This window comes from Lytechinus pictus, chromosome 8 (assembly GCF_037042905.1).
Source record: "Lytechinus pictus isolate F3 Inbred chromosome 8, Lp3.0, whole genome shotgun sequence".
NCBI classification, from domain to species: Eukaryota; Metazoa; Echinodermata; class Echinoidea; order Temnopleuroida; family Toxopneustidae; genus Lytechinus; species Lytechinus pictus.
This window is the reverse complement of record NC_087252.1, coordinates 26,357,181-26,371,515: the sequence shown is the minus strand read 5'-3', so window position 1 is coordinate 26,371,515 and position 14,335 is coordinate 26,357,181. Positions and strand designations below refer to the sequence as shown.

Sequence of the window (14,335 nt, the reverse complement as noted above, 5' to 3'; positions counted from 1 at the left end):
TAACTTCAGGCATGAGTGAGTAAAAACAATTTGAAGAAAGTATACCAGTCTCTCAGCTGGAAGTATCTGAATTTCAAAAAGAAAATCACGTGTCTCAAAAGTTCAATATCTGCTCTTCGATACAACAATCACAGAAAATGTTCAAGAATTAACAAAGTTTTATTTCTACGAAACAATGCTTGTATTTCCATACTTTCATGAAACAAGCATGTTTTCACCAGTTTCCCACCAAAGCTATCACACGTTTATCAAAAGACCTAATGCATTGATAATTGTCAACAAAACAGAGTGTCGATTAAGTCTGACAGCTAGCCTGTAAAACCTCTTCATTTTATGAAATTATTGGAGTTCAAGCCTTATTTCAAATACACATTAATTCGTTGGTTCTTGACCATTTTCTGCAAATGAGGTATCAAATCAGAGAGCAGATATTGAACCTATTTGGAAAGGTGATTTTTTCTTTTGGAAACTCAGATACCGCCCTCCAAGTGACTTTTTGGTATACTTTCTTCAAATTGATTTTGCTCACTCATGCATGGATTAGGAATCATCTCAATTATTTTAGATAAAATAGGAGACGCTAAGCTTTACAATGATAGGTCTTTTGTCTATTGTATTTGTGTTTGAGTTATATTAAATAAATCATCAATAAATCTTGGCTTCATACTTTGTAGGACGCACTGTTTATGCTTCATATATTTCCAATATCATAAGCCTTTATTCTGTCATATATTTTCCTTGCGAATTGTATTGTCAAAGTTTTGCAAATTCATTGATTTTTATTTTTTTATTTTTTTTCTAGATGTGAATGAATGTCAGAATTCACAGTGCGACCAGCGGTGTGTGAATACAGAAGGAGGATACAGCTGTGAATGTGGAACTGGGTTTACACTCTCTCCGGACAAACAAAGATGTATAGGTGAGTTTAACCTTGGTGATGATGATGGTGGTGTTGGTGGTGGTGCTGATGGTGGTGATGTTGTCAATGATGGTAATGGCGGTTACTGCTGAAAGCTTGGGATTGGGGTACTCTGTCTCCAAATCAATATAGGTATGGAGGTAAGTTTAACAGTTATCATGATGATGGTAATGATTGTGATGATCATGATGGTGATGGTGATGATGATGTTAATGACTGATGATGATAGCGATGGTGATGGTGACGATGATGGTGCTGGCGATGATGAGGATGATGGTGATGATGATGATGATGATGGCGGCTACTGATGTGAGCTTGGAACCAGGTTTACACTAGGTGGTTTCAGACCGCCTCGAAGTTCGCCAGTTCCAGGTATTCTCTGATCGGGAAATTTACCCCGATCAGAAAATACCAGGTATTTTGGCGGTCTGAAAGCAAACTACGCGTAATATCCCCGAAAGAAAATACCCGATAAATAGTAGGTACTTGGCGAAATTACGAGAACTTTCGCGGGGATTTTTCCAAGGTCGTGGGTATTTTGGCGGTCTGAAAGCAAATTACGGGAACTTTTAGCGCAGCGTGTCGTTGGGTGCGGCGCCGTGCATGGGTTGCTGCTGGGCTAGTGATTTTGAATTTCGCGCCTTGCTGCTTATCAGACCATACTGCGCATGCTCGTAACTTCAGGAACTTATCCCGAAGGGTATGTTTCAGGGCGGTGTGAATGCAGGAATAATTAATGGGTATTTTTCAGCCTAAAAAAGTTCTCGTAATTTAACGGGGATTCTTGTGATCGAGGCGGTTTGAAACCACCTTTTCTCTCCTGAGAAATAATGACTTTAACGTTTAACGTTGATGGTGATTAAAGTGATGATGGTGATGATGATGATGATGGTGATGATGATGGTGATGATAATGATGATGATGATGGAGGTGATGATGGTGATGATGATGGAGGTGATGATGGTGATGATGAAGATGATGATGATGGTAAGGATGATGGTGATGGTGATGATGTGGGTGATGATGATGGTGATGATCATGTGATGATGATGGTGATGATAGTTTTGGTGATATTGATGGTGATGTGACGATGAAAATGATGATTAATGAAAAATGATGATGATCATCATGATTGTGGTGATGATGATTGTGATGAATAGGTCATAGTACCCCTTTTATAAAGTTATTCCGTATGACCATGTCTCTCAGAAATTACTCCACGCCATTGGTCTACCAGTTGATCACTCGTTGAGTCTACAATACTTTCTTAGCAGTCAGCTAAAACTGGACAATTGTCATTATGGATTTCCTTCTTAATTAGAGTGATATAATTTCCTCCATTAAATCGTAATTATGCTATTACAGAAACCAATTCTTTGGAGACTATTTGATTGACTTACGATAGACAAGTGTTAATTATCAAACATTAATTCTATAGGCAAACCAATGAAACCCTTATACTTTAACTGGCGGATACTATGCCAAACGGTGCTTTCAGACCGCCTCGAAGTTCATACCAGGCATTCTCTGTTGGGGTAATTTATCCTGATCCGCCCTGATCAGAAAATAACAGGTATTTTTGCCAATGTGAAAGCAAAAGACTTGTAATATCTGCGAATAAAAATACCCGCTAAGTCGTAGGGACTTGCTGAAATTAGAATTTTTTTTCAAGGTCGTTGGTATTTTGGCATTGTGGAAGTAGATTATGACAACTTTCTCAACCCTGCAAATAGTTGGGTGAGGGCGCTGTGTACTGCTCACACCTTGCCTGCTAATCAGACCCATACTGCACACTCTGTACACTTCAAGAACTTACCCCAAAATGGTCTGCTTGCGGTCGGTCTGAATGCGTTGTAATTATTAGGTATTTTTGAGGCTGGAACAAGTTCTCATAAATGAATGGGCATTCTGGTGAACAAGTCGGTCTGAATGTACCTATTCAGAATAATGCAATAGCTTTGGTCCATCTGGGGTCATGTTGTATTGTGTATGTCAGAACACCGAGTTTGGTAAGATCGTTTTATGGGCAATGTTTCTTTATCTAACATCAAGGTATCTATTTTGCTATATTGGCATCTATGCTGCTATATAAAAATTATACCTTAATTTGACCTCTGTATTATCTGTAGTTCCTATGACACAGAAGAGCTTGACCTGCTTAAAAAGGAAGATGGCCATTTCCTTTATTCCTCTCTCTTAGTTTTATTTCTTGTTATATCATGGTTTTGAATGTAAATAGCTAAGAGTAAAAAAAGTTGACATATCCACTGATCAGGCAATCGATGAATGGATTTTAATGTACGTGGATACTCATTAAAGGAGAATGAAACCCTTAAAACCAGCTGAATCCATATTGAAGAGAAAAATCAAAGAAACATATTGTTGAATGTTTGAGGAAGATTGAATGAATAATAAGAAAGTTATGAGCATTTGAATATTGAGATCACTAGTGCCATATAGTTCCTCCCTTTGGCAATGCGACCAAGATCTGTGATGTCACACACGTACAACTCCCTCATTACTTTAGTACTTATTTCACATATATTCTCACTTTTATAGAGTCTATCACAAGGTGAGGTGTTCTCTTTATGAGAGGACAAGTACAGAGGTTTCACAACATTATATCATTGATGAATCGTTTGTCATATGATTAGAATTAGCAATAAGAGATGTTTTGGGGTATATTTTCAGTGTCCAAAAGGGGAGAGTTGTTCATCTGTGACATCATAGATCTTAGTCGCATTGCCAATGGGAGAATCTCCATAGCATTAGTGATCTCGACATTCAAATGTTCATAACTCTTCTATTGCTAGTCCTATTTTACTCAAACTTTTGTTGATCTTATTCTTTGATTTTTCTGCTTTCACAAAAGCTAACTTGCTCCAAGAGTTTCATTCTCCTTTAAGTACAATGAAAGGGTTGACTGGACTACTCTTGGTCTGATATTACTTCCATTGAAATTGACCTTTTTCTGCCCTTGGAGGTCGCTGTGTGATCTCATGCAACTTAATACCATTTTATTCTATCAAAGTCAAATTTAACTCAATGCAGTTATATTATTCCCATAAATTCAGTTAATTTTCAGTCACTGCCTGCTATTTTGAGTGGCTTTATTGGTAAACCAAACTTAAATCAAATCAAGCCATTTATCAGGGGAGCATAGGCCTATCATGAAGCCTTTTGTCATCGATTTCACTCACTTATTTTTCTCCCGGCCAATCACACGCCAGCATTTCAGCAACTTGTAACAGTTGCCAGTGAAAATCACTAATACCTCCTCCTGTGATACCCAATGAAACAATATGGGCTAACTGCAGACCTAGGCCATGCCCTGCGTTTGAAAACTCATGAATGGAAACCCTCAGGCCGTCATCTGGAGATATGACAGCTTCTAATTGATCTTTCCTGCCACTTGGCACTTCTCTGCACACCCAGACACTCTCTGATCCCTAAATTGGCAATTTGGTTTGTCGCCACCTGCCCAACGTTGAACCTTTCTCCCTATCTCGGTAACTGAAAGGAGAGTTGATTTTAAGAGTCGTCTGTAAATCCTTGATAAGCTGGGAGCAATATGAAGACATAATTCATAGGTGTATTATTTTTCTTGCTTGAGGATGTTGGGAAGGTTTGTAGGTCGGAGATATGGTCTATGGTCATGGGCAATACAGAGATGCATGGTAAAAGAAATATAGTCCTCTTACTATGTTCTTCTAAAACGTTAGTTTGCATTGGCAAGGTATGATAAGTAACTTAGTATTTTAGAAAGGTAAAAGTATTTTAGAAAAGAAAAATTGTGCGATATTTCAAAACCTTGAGAGGTGATGATACCCGGGCAGAATGATTTATCATTTTACTCAGTTCATCTTCAATCTGTGTATGGGCAATGTTAGGAGCCTTAAAGGTCAAGTCCACCCCAGAAAAATGTTGATTTGAATAAATAGAGAAAAATCAAACTAGCAAAACGCTGAAGATTTCATCAAAATCGGATGTAAACTAAGAAACTTACGACATTTTAAAGTTTTGCTTATTTTTCACAAAACAGTGATATGCACAACTCAAATGAGACAGTCGATGACGTCCCTCACTCACTATTTCTTTTGTTTTTTATTGTTTGATTTATACAATATTTCATTTTTTTCAGATTTGACAATAAGGACCAACTTGACTGAATCATATATTATTAAACAATACTCATTCCACATGTTCAGGGTGGAATCAATCGTTGTTTCACTTGACAATGAAGAGAAAAATAGAATATTCCCTATTTCATATAATAAAATACAAAAGAAATAGTGAGTGGATGACGTCATCAGTCCCCTCATTTGCATATCCACCAAGATGTGCATATAACTGTTTTGTGAAATTAAGCAAAACTTTGAAATGTCATAACTTTCTTATTTTACATCCGATTTTGATGACATTTTCAGTGTTATGCTTGTTGAATTTGTCTCTTTTAATTAAAATCAACTTTTTGTTGAGGTGGACTTGTCCTTTAAAGATGACATGGCCAGTTGAGAAACAGTACATCATTGACAAGTGCAAGAATCTTCTATAAGTATCTCTATCAAACTAACCAAAAAATATAGTTTTCTCTGATGATTGATAGTTGTAAGGGTTGCAGATATTGTGGCTTTTGACTTGTCATCTTATTTGCCTGAATTCGCAAAAGAGGTTTAATAGGTTGTTTTAAACCCCTCTTAAGTTTTTTAAGTGCACTTAAATTTCCATGAAGAAGCGCTCGTTGTCTTAATGCATGGATGTGCCTGAAGAAAATATGTTAGAATTGGATTCACTGTGTCCATGTATAATAAAATGTGAAAAGGCAAATTTATCTAGTTAAACATGTTGAATTTTATGTTTTATTTTATTTCATAAATTATTTTCCAAGAATATTCACATATTCATCCTCCACAATTTTCCACATCATAACTGTTTCAGGGCATACACATTCCTATTATCTATTAATGAATTGGAATAAGTTAAAATGTATTTTTGGGTGATTCACCAAAACTTAAATAGGTTTTAAGAAGATTGAGTGATATGTTCATGTTTTTGTTTGAGTGTTTTGCAGATGTTGATGATTGTTAGTAGACAAGCTGGTGGTAGACATCTAAGATGAGACCATGTGGGATGAGACCAAATGGAAAGTAGGCAAACTGGGTGTAGACCAAGTGGCAATTTACCAACTACCTTTCCAGGGGGGTGTTTAACAAAGATTTAAGTATGACTTATAGTTGCACTTAAATGCCTAGTTGCATGTGGATTAGTCTCCAGACTTTGAAACAGAGGGTCGTGGGTTCGTATCCCAGCCATGGCGTAATTTCCTTCGGCAAGAAATTTATCCACATTGTGCCGCACTTGACCCAGGTGAGGTGAATGGGTACCCGGTAGGAAGAAATTCCTCGAATGCTCGAGTGCCCGATCAAGGTAGCCGTGCTAAAGCCGGGGTAATAATTGTAGCAGGGCCCGCTGGGAGAACAGTTTTCGGAACTGAAGTGGCTACCCTGGGTAAATATGCCGTTATTATTATTATTATTATATAAAAGGCATGACCGCATTGGTCAGATCATGCCAAGAGGATGCGCAATACTGGATATTAATCAAGAAGATTGTGCGTTGCATATCATGTATGCGTCTGCATGTAAGTGCAACTCTAAGTCATGCTTTAATCTTTGTGGAACAACCCCCCTGATCACTTGGTACAAATGGTCTTGCAAGCTTCAGAAGATTAAGTTTTTCATGTTCATGTTTTAATTTGTACGATTCTCTCTCCAGATGTTGATGAGTGTCGACAGAGCCAGTGGCAGCCGTGCCATCATAACTGTGAGAACACCGCCGGTAGCTACAGGTGCTCTTGTAGGCAAGGGTTCAGACTGCATATGAATGGAAGGTCATGTATCGGTAAGTCATGCCGGTGCAGGTTGGGACTCTCAAAGCAAGTGTTTGAAGAGTTTGGTTGCAAAAGGTGTTAGGTCCACTTTGGACCATTCCGAGAAAAAACATGTTTTTTTCGTTCTCACTTATTGCAATATTCTTATGAGAAACTAACTTTTCATGATGTACTACCCTATCATGTGAACATTGTGTATAAAAGAAATCTGCCCGTCTTCATATTTTTTAGAATATTCTTTAAAAAAAAAAATATGTGTGGACCTAACCCCTTTTGCAACCAAACTGAAATGGACCTAACCCTTTTTTAAAAAAGGTGACTTTTCCTTGCCATTTTAGTTCAATTTTTAATGGGAATTTCAACTTTTCTTTGGTATCATGTTATAGAGCTAGTGAAAATCTATACATTAAGACAAAAAAAAAATCAAATTCGATGAAAATTGACCTAACCCCTTTTGCAAGTGAGCTCTTCATTTATTGATTCATTTTTGGTCATAGGGTGGATAGTCCTTTCAGCTCAGCTGTTTTTAATGAGGTCTACATACATTTACAACAAAAAGGAAGCACATACAGTGTATGAACAAAACAAAGTGAAAAAATAAGAAATATAAACACAGCATAATGCTTGATGCCATTATAAAAAAATAAAAATCTTACAGCTTCATGTTTTGGCTGATGACAAAATGATAACAAAATAATTCAGATAGTATATTCGATTTTTGTCAATCAAGTATATATTGTATGAAAACATAACTTAGTTTATGCAGTTTTCTTTCAATAGGCATACTTGGAACACAGAGTTAGAATAACCATAAAACACCACCCAAACAATTTTGGTTTATGTGAAAAAAAATAGATTTTTCCATTTTGTTTAAATTCTATACACATCATGTGACATTTCCTTTCTTCCTGTAGATATCGATGAGTGCAGGCAGAATGGAGGACCTAGTGTTTGTCATCACATGTGCCTAAACACCCATGGTAGTTACACCTGCCAGTGTAGACAAGGGTTTGAACTCCAAGAAGACAGCATGACTTGTGGAGGTTAGTTTTTGGTGTTGTGTTAGAATCAACACCATAGTTTATCATTTATATGTAAACAGTCATTAAAAACACCAGTTGTTGATTGTGTTGATAAGGTGTTAATGCTAATGGCCGCTATTCTTTCCAGTGTAGCCAAGGGTTTGAACTCCAAGAAGACAGCATGACTTGCAGAGGTTAGCTTTGTTGTTGTTTTAGCATAAACACCATAGTTTATAATTTATCATTTATATGTAATCTGTTGTTTTACTCACACTTGTGGGGAATTGTGTTTATAAGGTGTTAACGCTAATGGCAGCTATTCCTGTCAGTGTAGGCATGAAGTTCAAGAAGACAGCATGACTTATGGAGGTTATTTTGGGTGTTGTGTTAGCATCAACACCAGGTAAAAAGTTGTTTAAAACACCAGTCACACTTGGCTACTTTGTGTTGATTAAGTGTTAACACCCATGGCAGCTATTCTTGGTAGGAAAGTGTATGACTTGGGTATAGTTGTTCCGGAGTTGTCCTTGTTTCAACACCATACTTACCACACCAATGTGACTGAAGGGCAAAACAATCCTGCATGTTTTTGAAGGTGCTATGGTGCTCGCGTTAACACCAAGTACAATTACTAAATAATCTAAAATACGCCCTGCCTGTTATCAATCCTATTTTTAAGTGCGAAAACCTGTTTTATGCTGTTCAATGTGTAATGGTTCTAATGCCAACACCTCGTACAATGACTGAAAATATGTGATATATGCCCTGCCCGATATGCACCTAATTTTCAAGTGTGAACACCTATTGCATGGTCTTAACCTTATAGAATGGGCCATTTTCTTTGTGCGGAAATGACCAATATAATTTTTCAAGCCTACAGAAGCACCACCTCCCGCAAATAAAAAAGAAAAATCGTCTAGAACTGCAAATGCTTCTTATTTCCCATTCCTTTGGTTTCCATTTTGTATCTTGAAAACTTGTTGAATGTTGTTTAATGTGTTCTGGTGCTAATGTCAACACCTCTCACAACGTCTAAGAAATAGTGAAATATGCCCTGCCCGATATGCACCTAATTTTCAAGTGTGAGCACCTCTTGCATGGTTTTAACCTTCACAGATATTGATGAGTGTGCCAGTCTTCCCCATGGGTGCACAGGAAAGTGTATTAACACCATTGGGTCGTATCACTGTAACTGTGCAAAAGGCTACTCCAGTATTGCAGGGAGATGTGTCGGTAAGTGTATGAATCGCATTGATCCCCCCAAAAAAAAAATGTAAGAAAAACTATAATGCAGTTTGCCAGGTTGTGAGAGAGTAACATTTGAAACCCTACTAATATGTATGTAAAGCACTTCTTATTATGCTCTGGGAGTCTGGCCTCCACAGCAAAATTGGAGAGTTTCAAAGCTAATTAACGCACTTACACAATGGGCCATTTTCTTTTAACAGAAATTACCGCTATAATTTTTCAAGCCTACAGAAGCACCACCTCCTGCAAATAAAAAAGAAAAATTGTCAAGAACTGCAAATGCTTCTTATTTCCCCTTCCTTTGGTTTCCATTTTGCATCTTTTTGAGAAGTCAGAGGGGGCTTTTGCTCCCATGCTCCCTACGAAGCCACCCCTGGGCTATGATATCTACAGATATTGCCTACCTAGAGTTTGAATATAGCATTTCCTCTCCCCGACTGAGTTATATTTTTCCCAAGGGATTATATTTTGCAAGAAGCGTGCAGCGCTGAGAGAAATTATTCTCCCGAGGGAAAAATATTGCTTCGGAGGGGAGTTGAAATTTTATTTATTAAAAAGATAGACGAGGCAATATATGTTATATTGTATAGTCTATATATGTGGATTCGCCATCAGAGATTGCATTTATCATCTGGCTCTAGTCTGATTAACCCGAAATTCTTGCTGCAGCTCTGATCCATTTATATCATAATAGAAAATTTTTGGAAAATACATCAAGCGCGTTTTTCATGCGATCGACTTGTTAACACTAGCGCATGCATCAAATAAACTACCTGATTACGCAACTTGTAAGCAGCGAGTGACGTGACCTTAGTGAATATAACGCCGCAATGGACAATACAACGCAGTTATATTCACTGAGGTGACATCAAAACCTAGAATATAACAAATGGACCTATCACTGATTTGAATCTACATAACCTATGTAATATTGCTGTATATTACACATAACTTGGAATTTATGAAACACTATCAAGTGTACATTAATTAATTAACTGAATTGCTAAAACCACCATTTGTGTAATTGTTTTCAGATTTGAACGAATGCAGAACAGCTAATGGTGGATGTCAACATCTATGCATGAACACAGAAGGAAGCTATTTCTGTACCTGCAGAACGGGCTACTCTCTCAGATCGGACTCTAGGACCTGCTCAAGTAAGTTTTTTTCTGAGATATTTAGTAATTGCAATATATATTTTCATGATTTTAATTTCTTGACTGAACTACCATGAGAACTTTTATTACCTGACACTATAAAATGAACAAAACAACAAAAGAATTACAGAAATATATTCTAATGAGTTTTCCCTGAACTTTATGATGAAAATCCATATTTTATTGTTCGAAATAGACATGAAATACTCCAAAAATTTGCTTTGCCCAATTGATCGTGGGCCCGGCAGCCGCTGTGCAGCGCCAGATCGACGAGGCTCTATCCCTTTAATTGGTGAACGCCAAACAGGGTAGAAGCAGCTCCCATCTTTTAACGTCTTTTGGTCTGACGCGGCTGGGGTTTGAACCCCGGACCTCCCGGTTGTGAGATGGATGCTCTCCCAACTATCCCGTATACAAATAGGAATGACTTGGTTTCAGACATTATTTCTTACAAAGATCTGGATTAACTTGTATTCTTGCAATTTACCATATTTTCAATTTTATCTTAATCAAAATCCTTGAAAAAAAAAAAAAAAAATAATTGAAATATCCAATTGAAACCAGTTCAATAAGGAATTTGTAAAGGTCAAGTATCTAGTTGCCAAAAGTAAGGTAAGGTAATGAAAGGAATAAGAAAACCCACAACGATTGTTAACTTTTTCGGTGGAGAATTAGATCATTCCAATATGCTTTGTGAAGGATCCACCTGCTTCCAGTAGGCAAGATGTTTTCTGGGAAAAACTTATAAAATGACTTCACGTAAGCATCTAAAAATTGTGTCTTCAGTTCAGTTATTAAAGTAGAAAGCTGGTCATAAGAGCAAAGGTATTGAAACATGATCATATTGCTTTCACTCTGCAGGTATGAATGCTTGCGAGAGATATGGCGCTGTTTGTGAGTTTGGTTGTGACGAGGTTGCAGGCTCATATAGATGCAGATGCCCCGAGGGATTCCAGCTTCATAGTAATGGACAGAACTGTGTTGGTAAGAGAGTTGTGATTTATTGTTACAATCACAGTATGAAGGTTTCAAGATGCATTTGAAGAACTTGGTGCTTGATAGGTTTTTTCCTTCAAAAGACTTCATCAAAGTTGTTTAAAATGAAAGTGAGTTATCATTTGCAGCTTCCAACGTTAGATTCTGATTATAAATTTGTTTAAGAAGTTCATTATTTCTAGAATAGGAAAAATTTTTATGCTATTTCTATGGAGTGATCTCCCTTCAGTTATACGAGACTGCACTTGTGTTGCTATATTTCAACGTTACTTGAAGATGCGCCTATTTATCGCTACCTATTCTTAACTGTCCTTGAGTTTTGTCTTTTATTTTAGCCTTATATGTTTTCTATTTCTCACATTGTACCTAGAGCCCTGTAAAGAATGGATTTGGCATTATCTGATAACCTTTCTAGAAAGCAGATCCTTGAGATAATTTCAATTATTTTCTTCCAGACATCAATGAGTGCTCCCAGGAGAGGGGTCTATGTCACTACCAGTGTATCAATACCAAGGGTTCCTATCGGTGTCTTTGCCCTCCTGGGTATGAGATTGGTCTGGATGATAGGATGTGCATATAAATTTACAATGATTTCTTCTTTTCTTCCAGACATCAACGAGTGCTCCCAGGAGAGGGGTTTGTGTCACTACCAGTGTATCAATACCAAGGGTTCCTACCGGTGTCTTTGCCCTCCTGGGTACGAGCTTGGTCTGGATGGCAGGATGTGTACTGGTAAGTCCATCTGATTATTATTTTGATTTCTTTTGATCTCTGCATTATTTTTCTATTGTTATTTTTTTATTATTTGAGATTATACTTGATACTACAGTGGCATGAAACTAACTGTGGATATAGTTTGTGCATTACTTGTACCGAACAACTAGAGTATGAAGAGCTAATTGTTTCAACTAATAATAATGAATAATAATAATGTATAATCTGATCTTGCTTGTCTGGCTGTGTCAGAACCAGTCTCCATTTACATACAGGTGATGAGAAGTAGCTGTCATTACACCCTGGCCACAAAATGATATAGTGACAGTTAAGTCCTTTCTCATTCCTCCCCCTATTATTTCAAAGTGTCTTAACCTTTCAATCAAAATGAAAATGGTTGTAGAAAGCTTATGTAATATCATTTTACGCTGGTAATGATGATTAGTATTACTATTGATATTACTACTACTCTTAAATAATAATAATAATATGCAACATTTATATAGCGCTTAATACACATGTTTCTAAGCGCTGCATACTATTACACCTCTTGCTACTGCTATACTAATTACATTATTATTTCTTTATTGATATTATTGTTGTTGTTACTATTATTTTCAAGATTAAAATATTTATAATTTTCAGATGTGAATGAATGCCTTCAGGATCACGGATGCCAGTTCGGTTGCGAAAACACGGCTGGTAGCTTCCGATGTACTTGTCCTCCTGGATACGAAGGACTCGGATACGCAGACTGTCAGGGTAAGTTATTTTACTGCAATAATCCTGAAAAAATGTTAGGATCTGTGAAAGATAAGTTTCATTTCTGGGGAGTGTTTAACAAATCAAAAAGTCAGTGATTTTATCTCACTATTTGTATTGAGCCAATCATTTGCTAGGATTTCAGGAGCTTATAACAGTTGTCAGTGAAAATAATCATCCTTTTGTTTAATGAAATCTCTACTGGTCATAAATGGAAATTTCGTAGCATAATTTGTTTCCCTTGACAGCCAATCAGAGCTTGTCATTTAGCATCCACAATCTTTGTTGGTTCCATTATATATTTTTTTAGTTCTGTTCATTCATGCGATTTTGCTCTAATGAGTACATATCCAAAAGCTTTAGCATGTATATTTTCAATGCTATTTTCTGATTTTACACTACCAAACACCTTGAAATGCATGTCAGGAAGACAAAAATTGTAGCAAAATGAAATGACTGCAGAATGTTAATCAGTATCACTGTTCAAGTACTATCTTTGTCACATGCAGCCCCCAGTGAATGTACAGATGGATTGTGTTCACACAAGTGTATTAACATAGCAGATGGGTTCAGATGTCAATGCCCTTCAGGCTTGAGATTACATGACAATGGAAGACATTGTGAAGGTATGAACAGTGCTCTCTCTATCGGTGACGCAACATTTGCCCCTGCAACTTTTGCCCCTGCGATATTTGCTCCAGTCTTAATATCTCAGAGGGCATAGGGTTAGAGTTAGGAATAGTATAGAGGTCTTGGTTCAAAGTAATGTAAAGAGAAGGGTAAGGGTTTATTTAGTTTTTGAGGTTACCTTAGGTGTTATGTTTGGCTTAACATGCATATTTTCCACCAGAGCAATTGTCACCGGAGCAAATGTCATGGAAGCGCAAAATCTTGATTGAATTATCTTTGTGTGTCTGTGGTCTGTGCAGGTGTCTCTCGATGTATCTGAGTTTTGTCTCTCAGACACATTATTTTCCTGACCTATTATTCATATAGTAGGACAAAAATGAACTCTTACATAAAAGTTGCAACACGTTTTAATGATGAGTACACTCATACATTAATTTAACATTATTGTAGTTAAATTAGTAATACCTTGGTCACATTTGATCTACGGCGGCCGTACGGCGAGTCGAAAACAGCCGTTTTAACATTTTTTGTACCAGCTACCTATATGTGGTTTGAATTAAGATGAATAAAACGGCTGTTTTCGACTCGCCGTACGGCCGCCGTAGAGCAAATGTGACCGGGGTATAAGTCATCTACAGGAAAACTCGCATACATTGTAAGTTGACTGTAATAAAGTAGTATATTTCCCCAAAAGCAATTGAAGCAATTTATTAAGATGACAATATGCAAAACTTGTGTTATATCCCTGTTATAATAGTTACATGTGTGTAGCACTTAATACTTTGTTTCTAAGCACTTTGGATTGTAATTATTATTACCCAGTCACAGGATCCTGGCAGGCCCACACATAATGTATGCACTCTCTCCACTCCCTAGGGACCATTCAAACAAGAGTTCCAAGACTCAGTTGCTAGGCATACTACATGTACATAGGTTTTCGCATCTTACTGGGGTACCCATCTTCAAGTCAAATTTCTCCTAAGTTGAAAAGACTTAT

The 14,335-nt window shown here is 37.1% G+C and overlaps 1 protein-coding gene across 1 annotated transcript in view; it reads left to right on the top strand.

Moving 5' to 3' along the window:
• Positions 1 to 11: 11 nt before the first annotated feature.
• The window catches only part of LOC129266969 (uncharacterized), a 248,295-nt gene continuing 233,971 nt past the window's right edge, over positions 12 to 14,335 (top strand). The window contains exons 1-10 of the mRNA XM_064104176.1: positions 12 to 15; positions 803 to 919; positions 6,695 to 6,820; positions 7,724 to 7,852; positions 8,948 to 9,064; positions 10,114 to 10,236; positions 11,098 to 11,220; positions 11,842 to 11,964; positions 12,592 to 12,708; positions 13,218 to 13,334. Of these exons, the coding sequence (XP_063960246.1) occupies positions 12 to 15; positions 803 to 919; positions 6,695 to 6,820; positions 7,724 to 7,852; positions 8,948 to 9,064; positions 10,114 to 10,236; positions 11,098 to 11,220; positions 11,842 to 11,964; positions 12,592 to 12,708; positions 13,218 to 13,334 (1,096 nt within the window). The remainder of the gene's footprint in view (positions 16 to 802; positions 920 to 6,694; positions 6,821 to 7,723; positions 7,853 to 8,947; positions 9,065 to 10,113; positions 10,237 to 11,097; positions 11,221 to 11,841; positions 11,965 to 12,591; positions 12,709 to 13,217; positions 13,335 to 14,335) is intronic.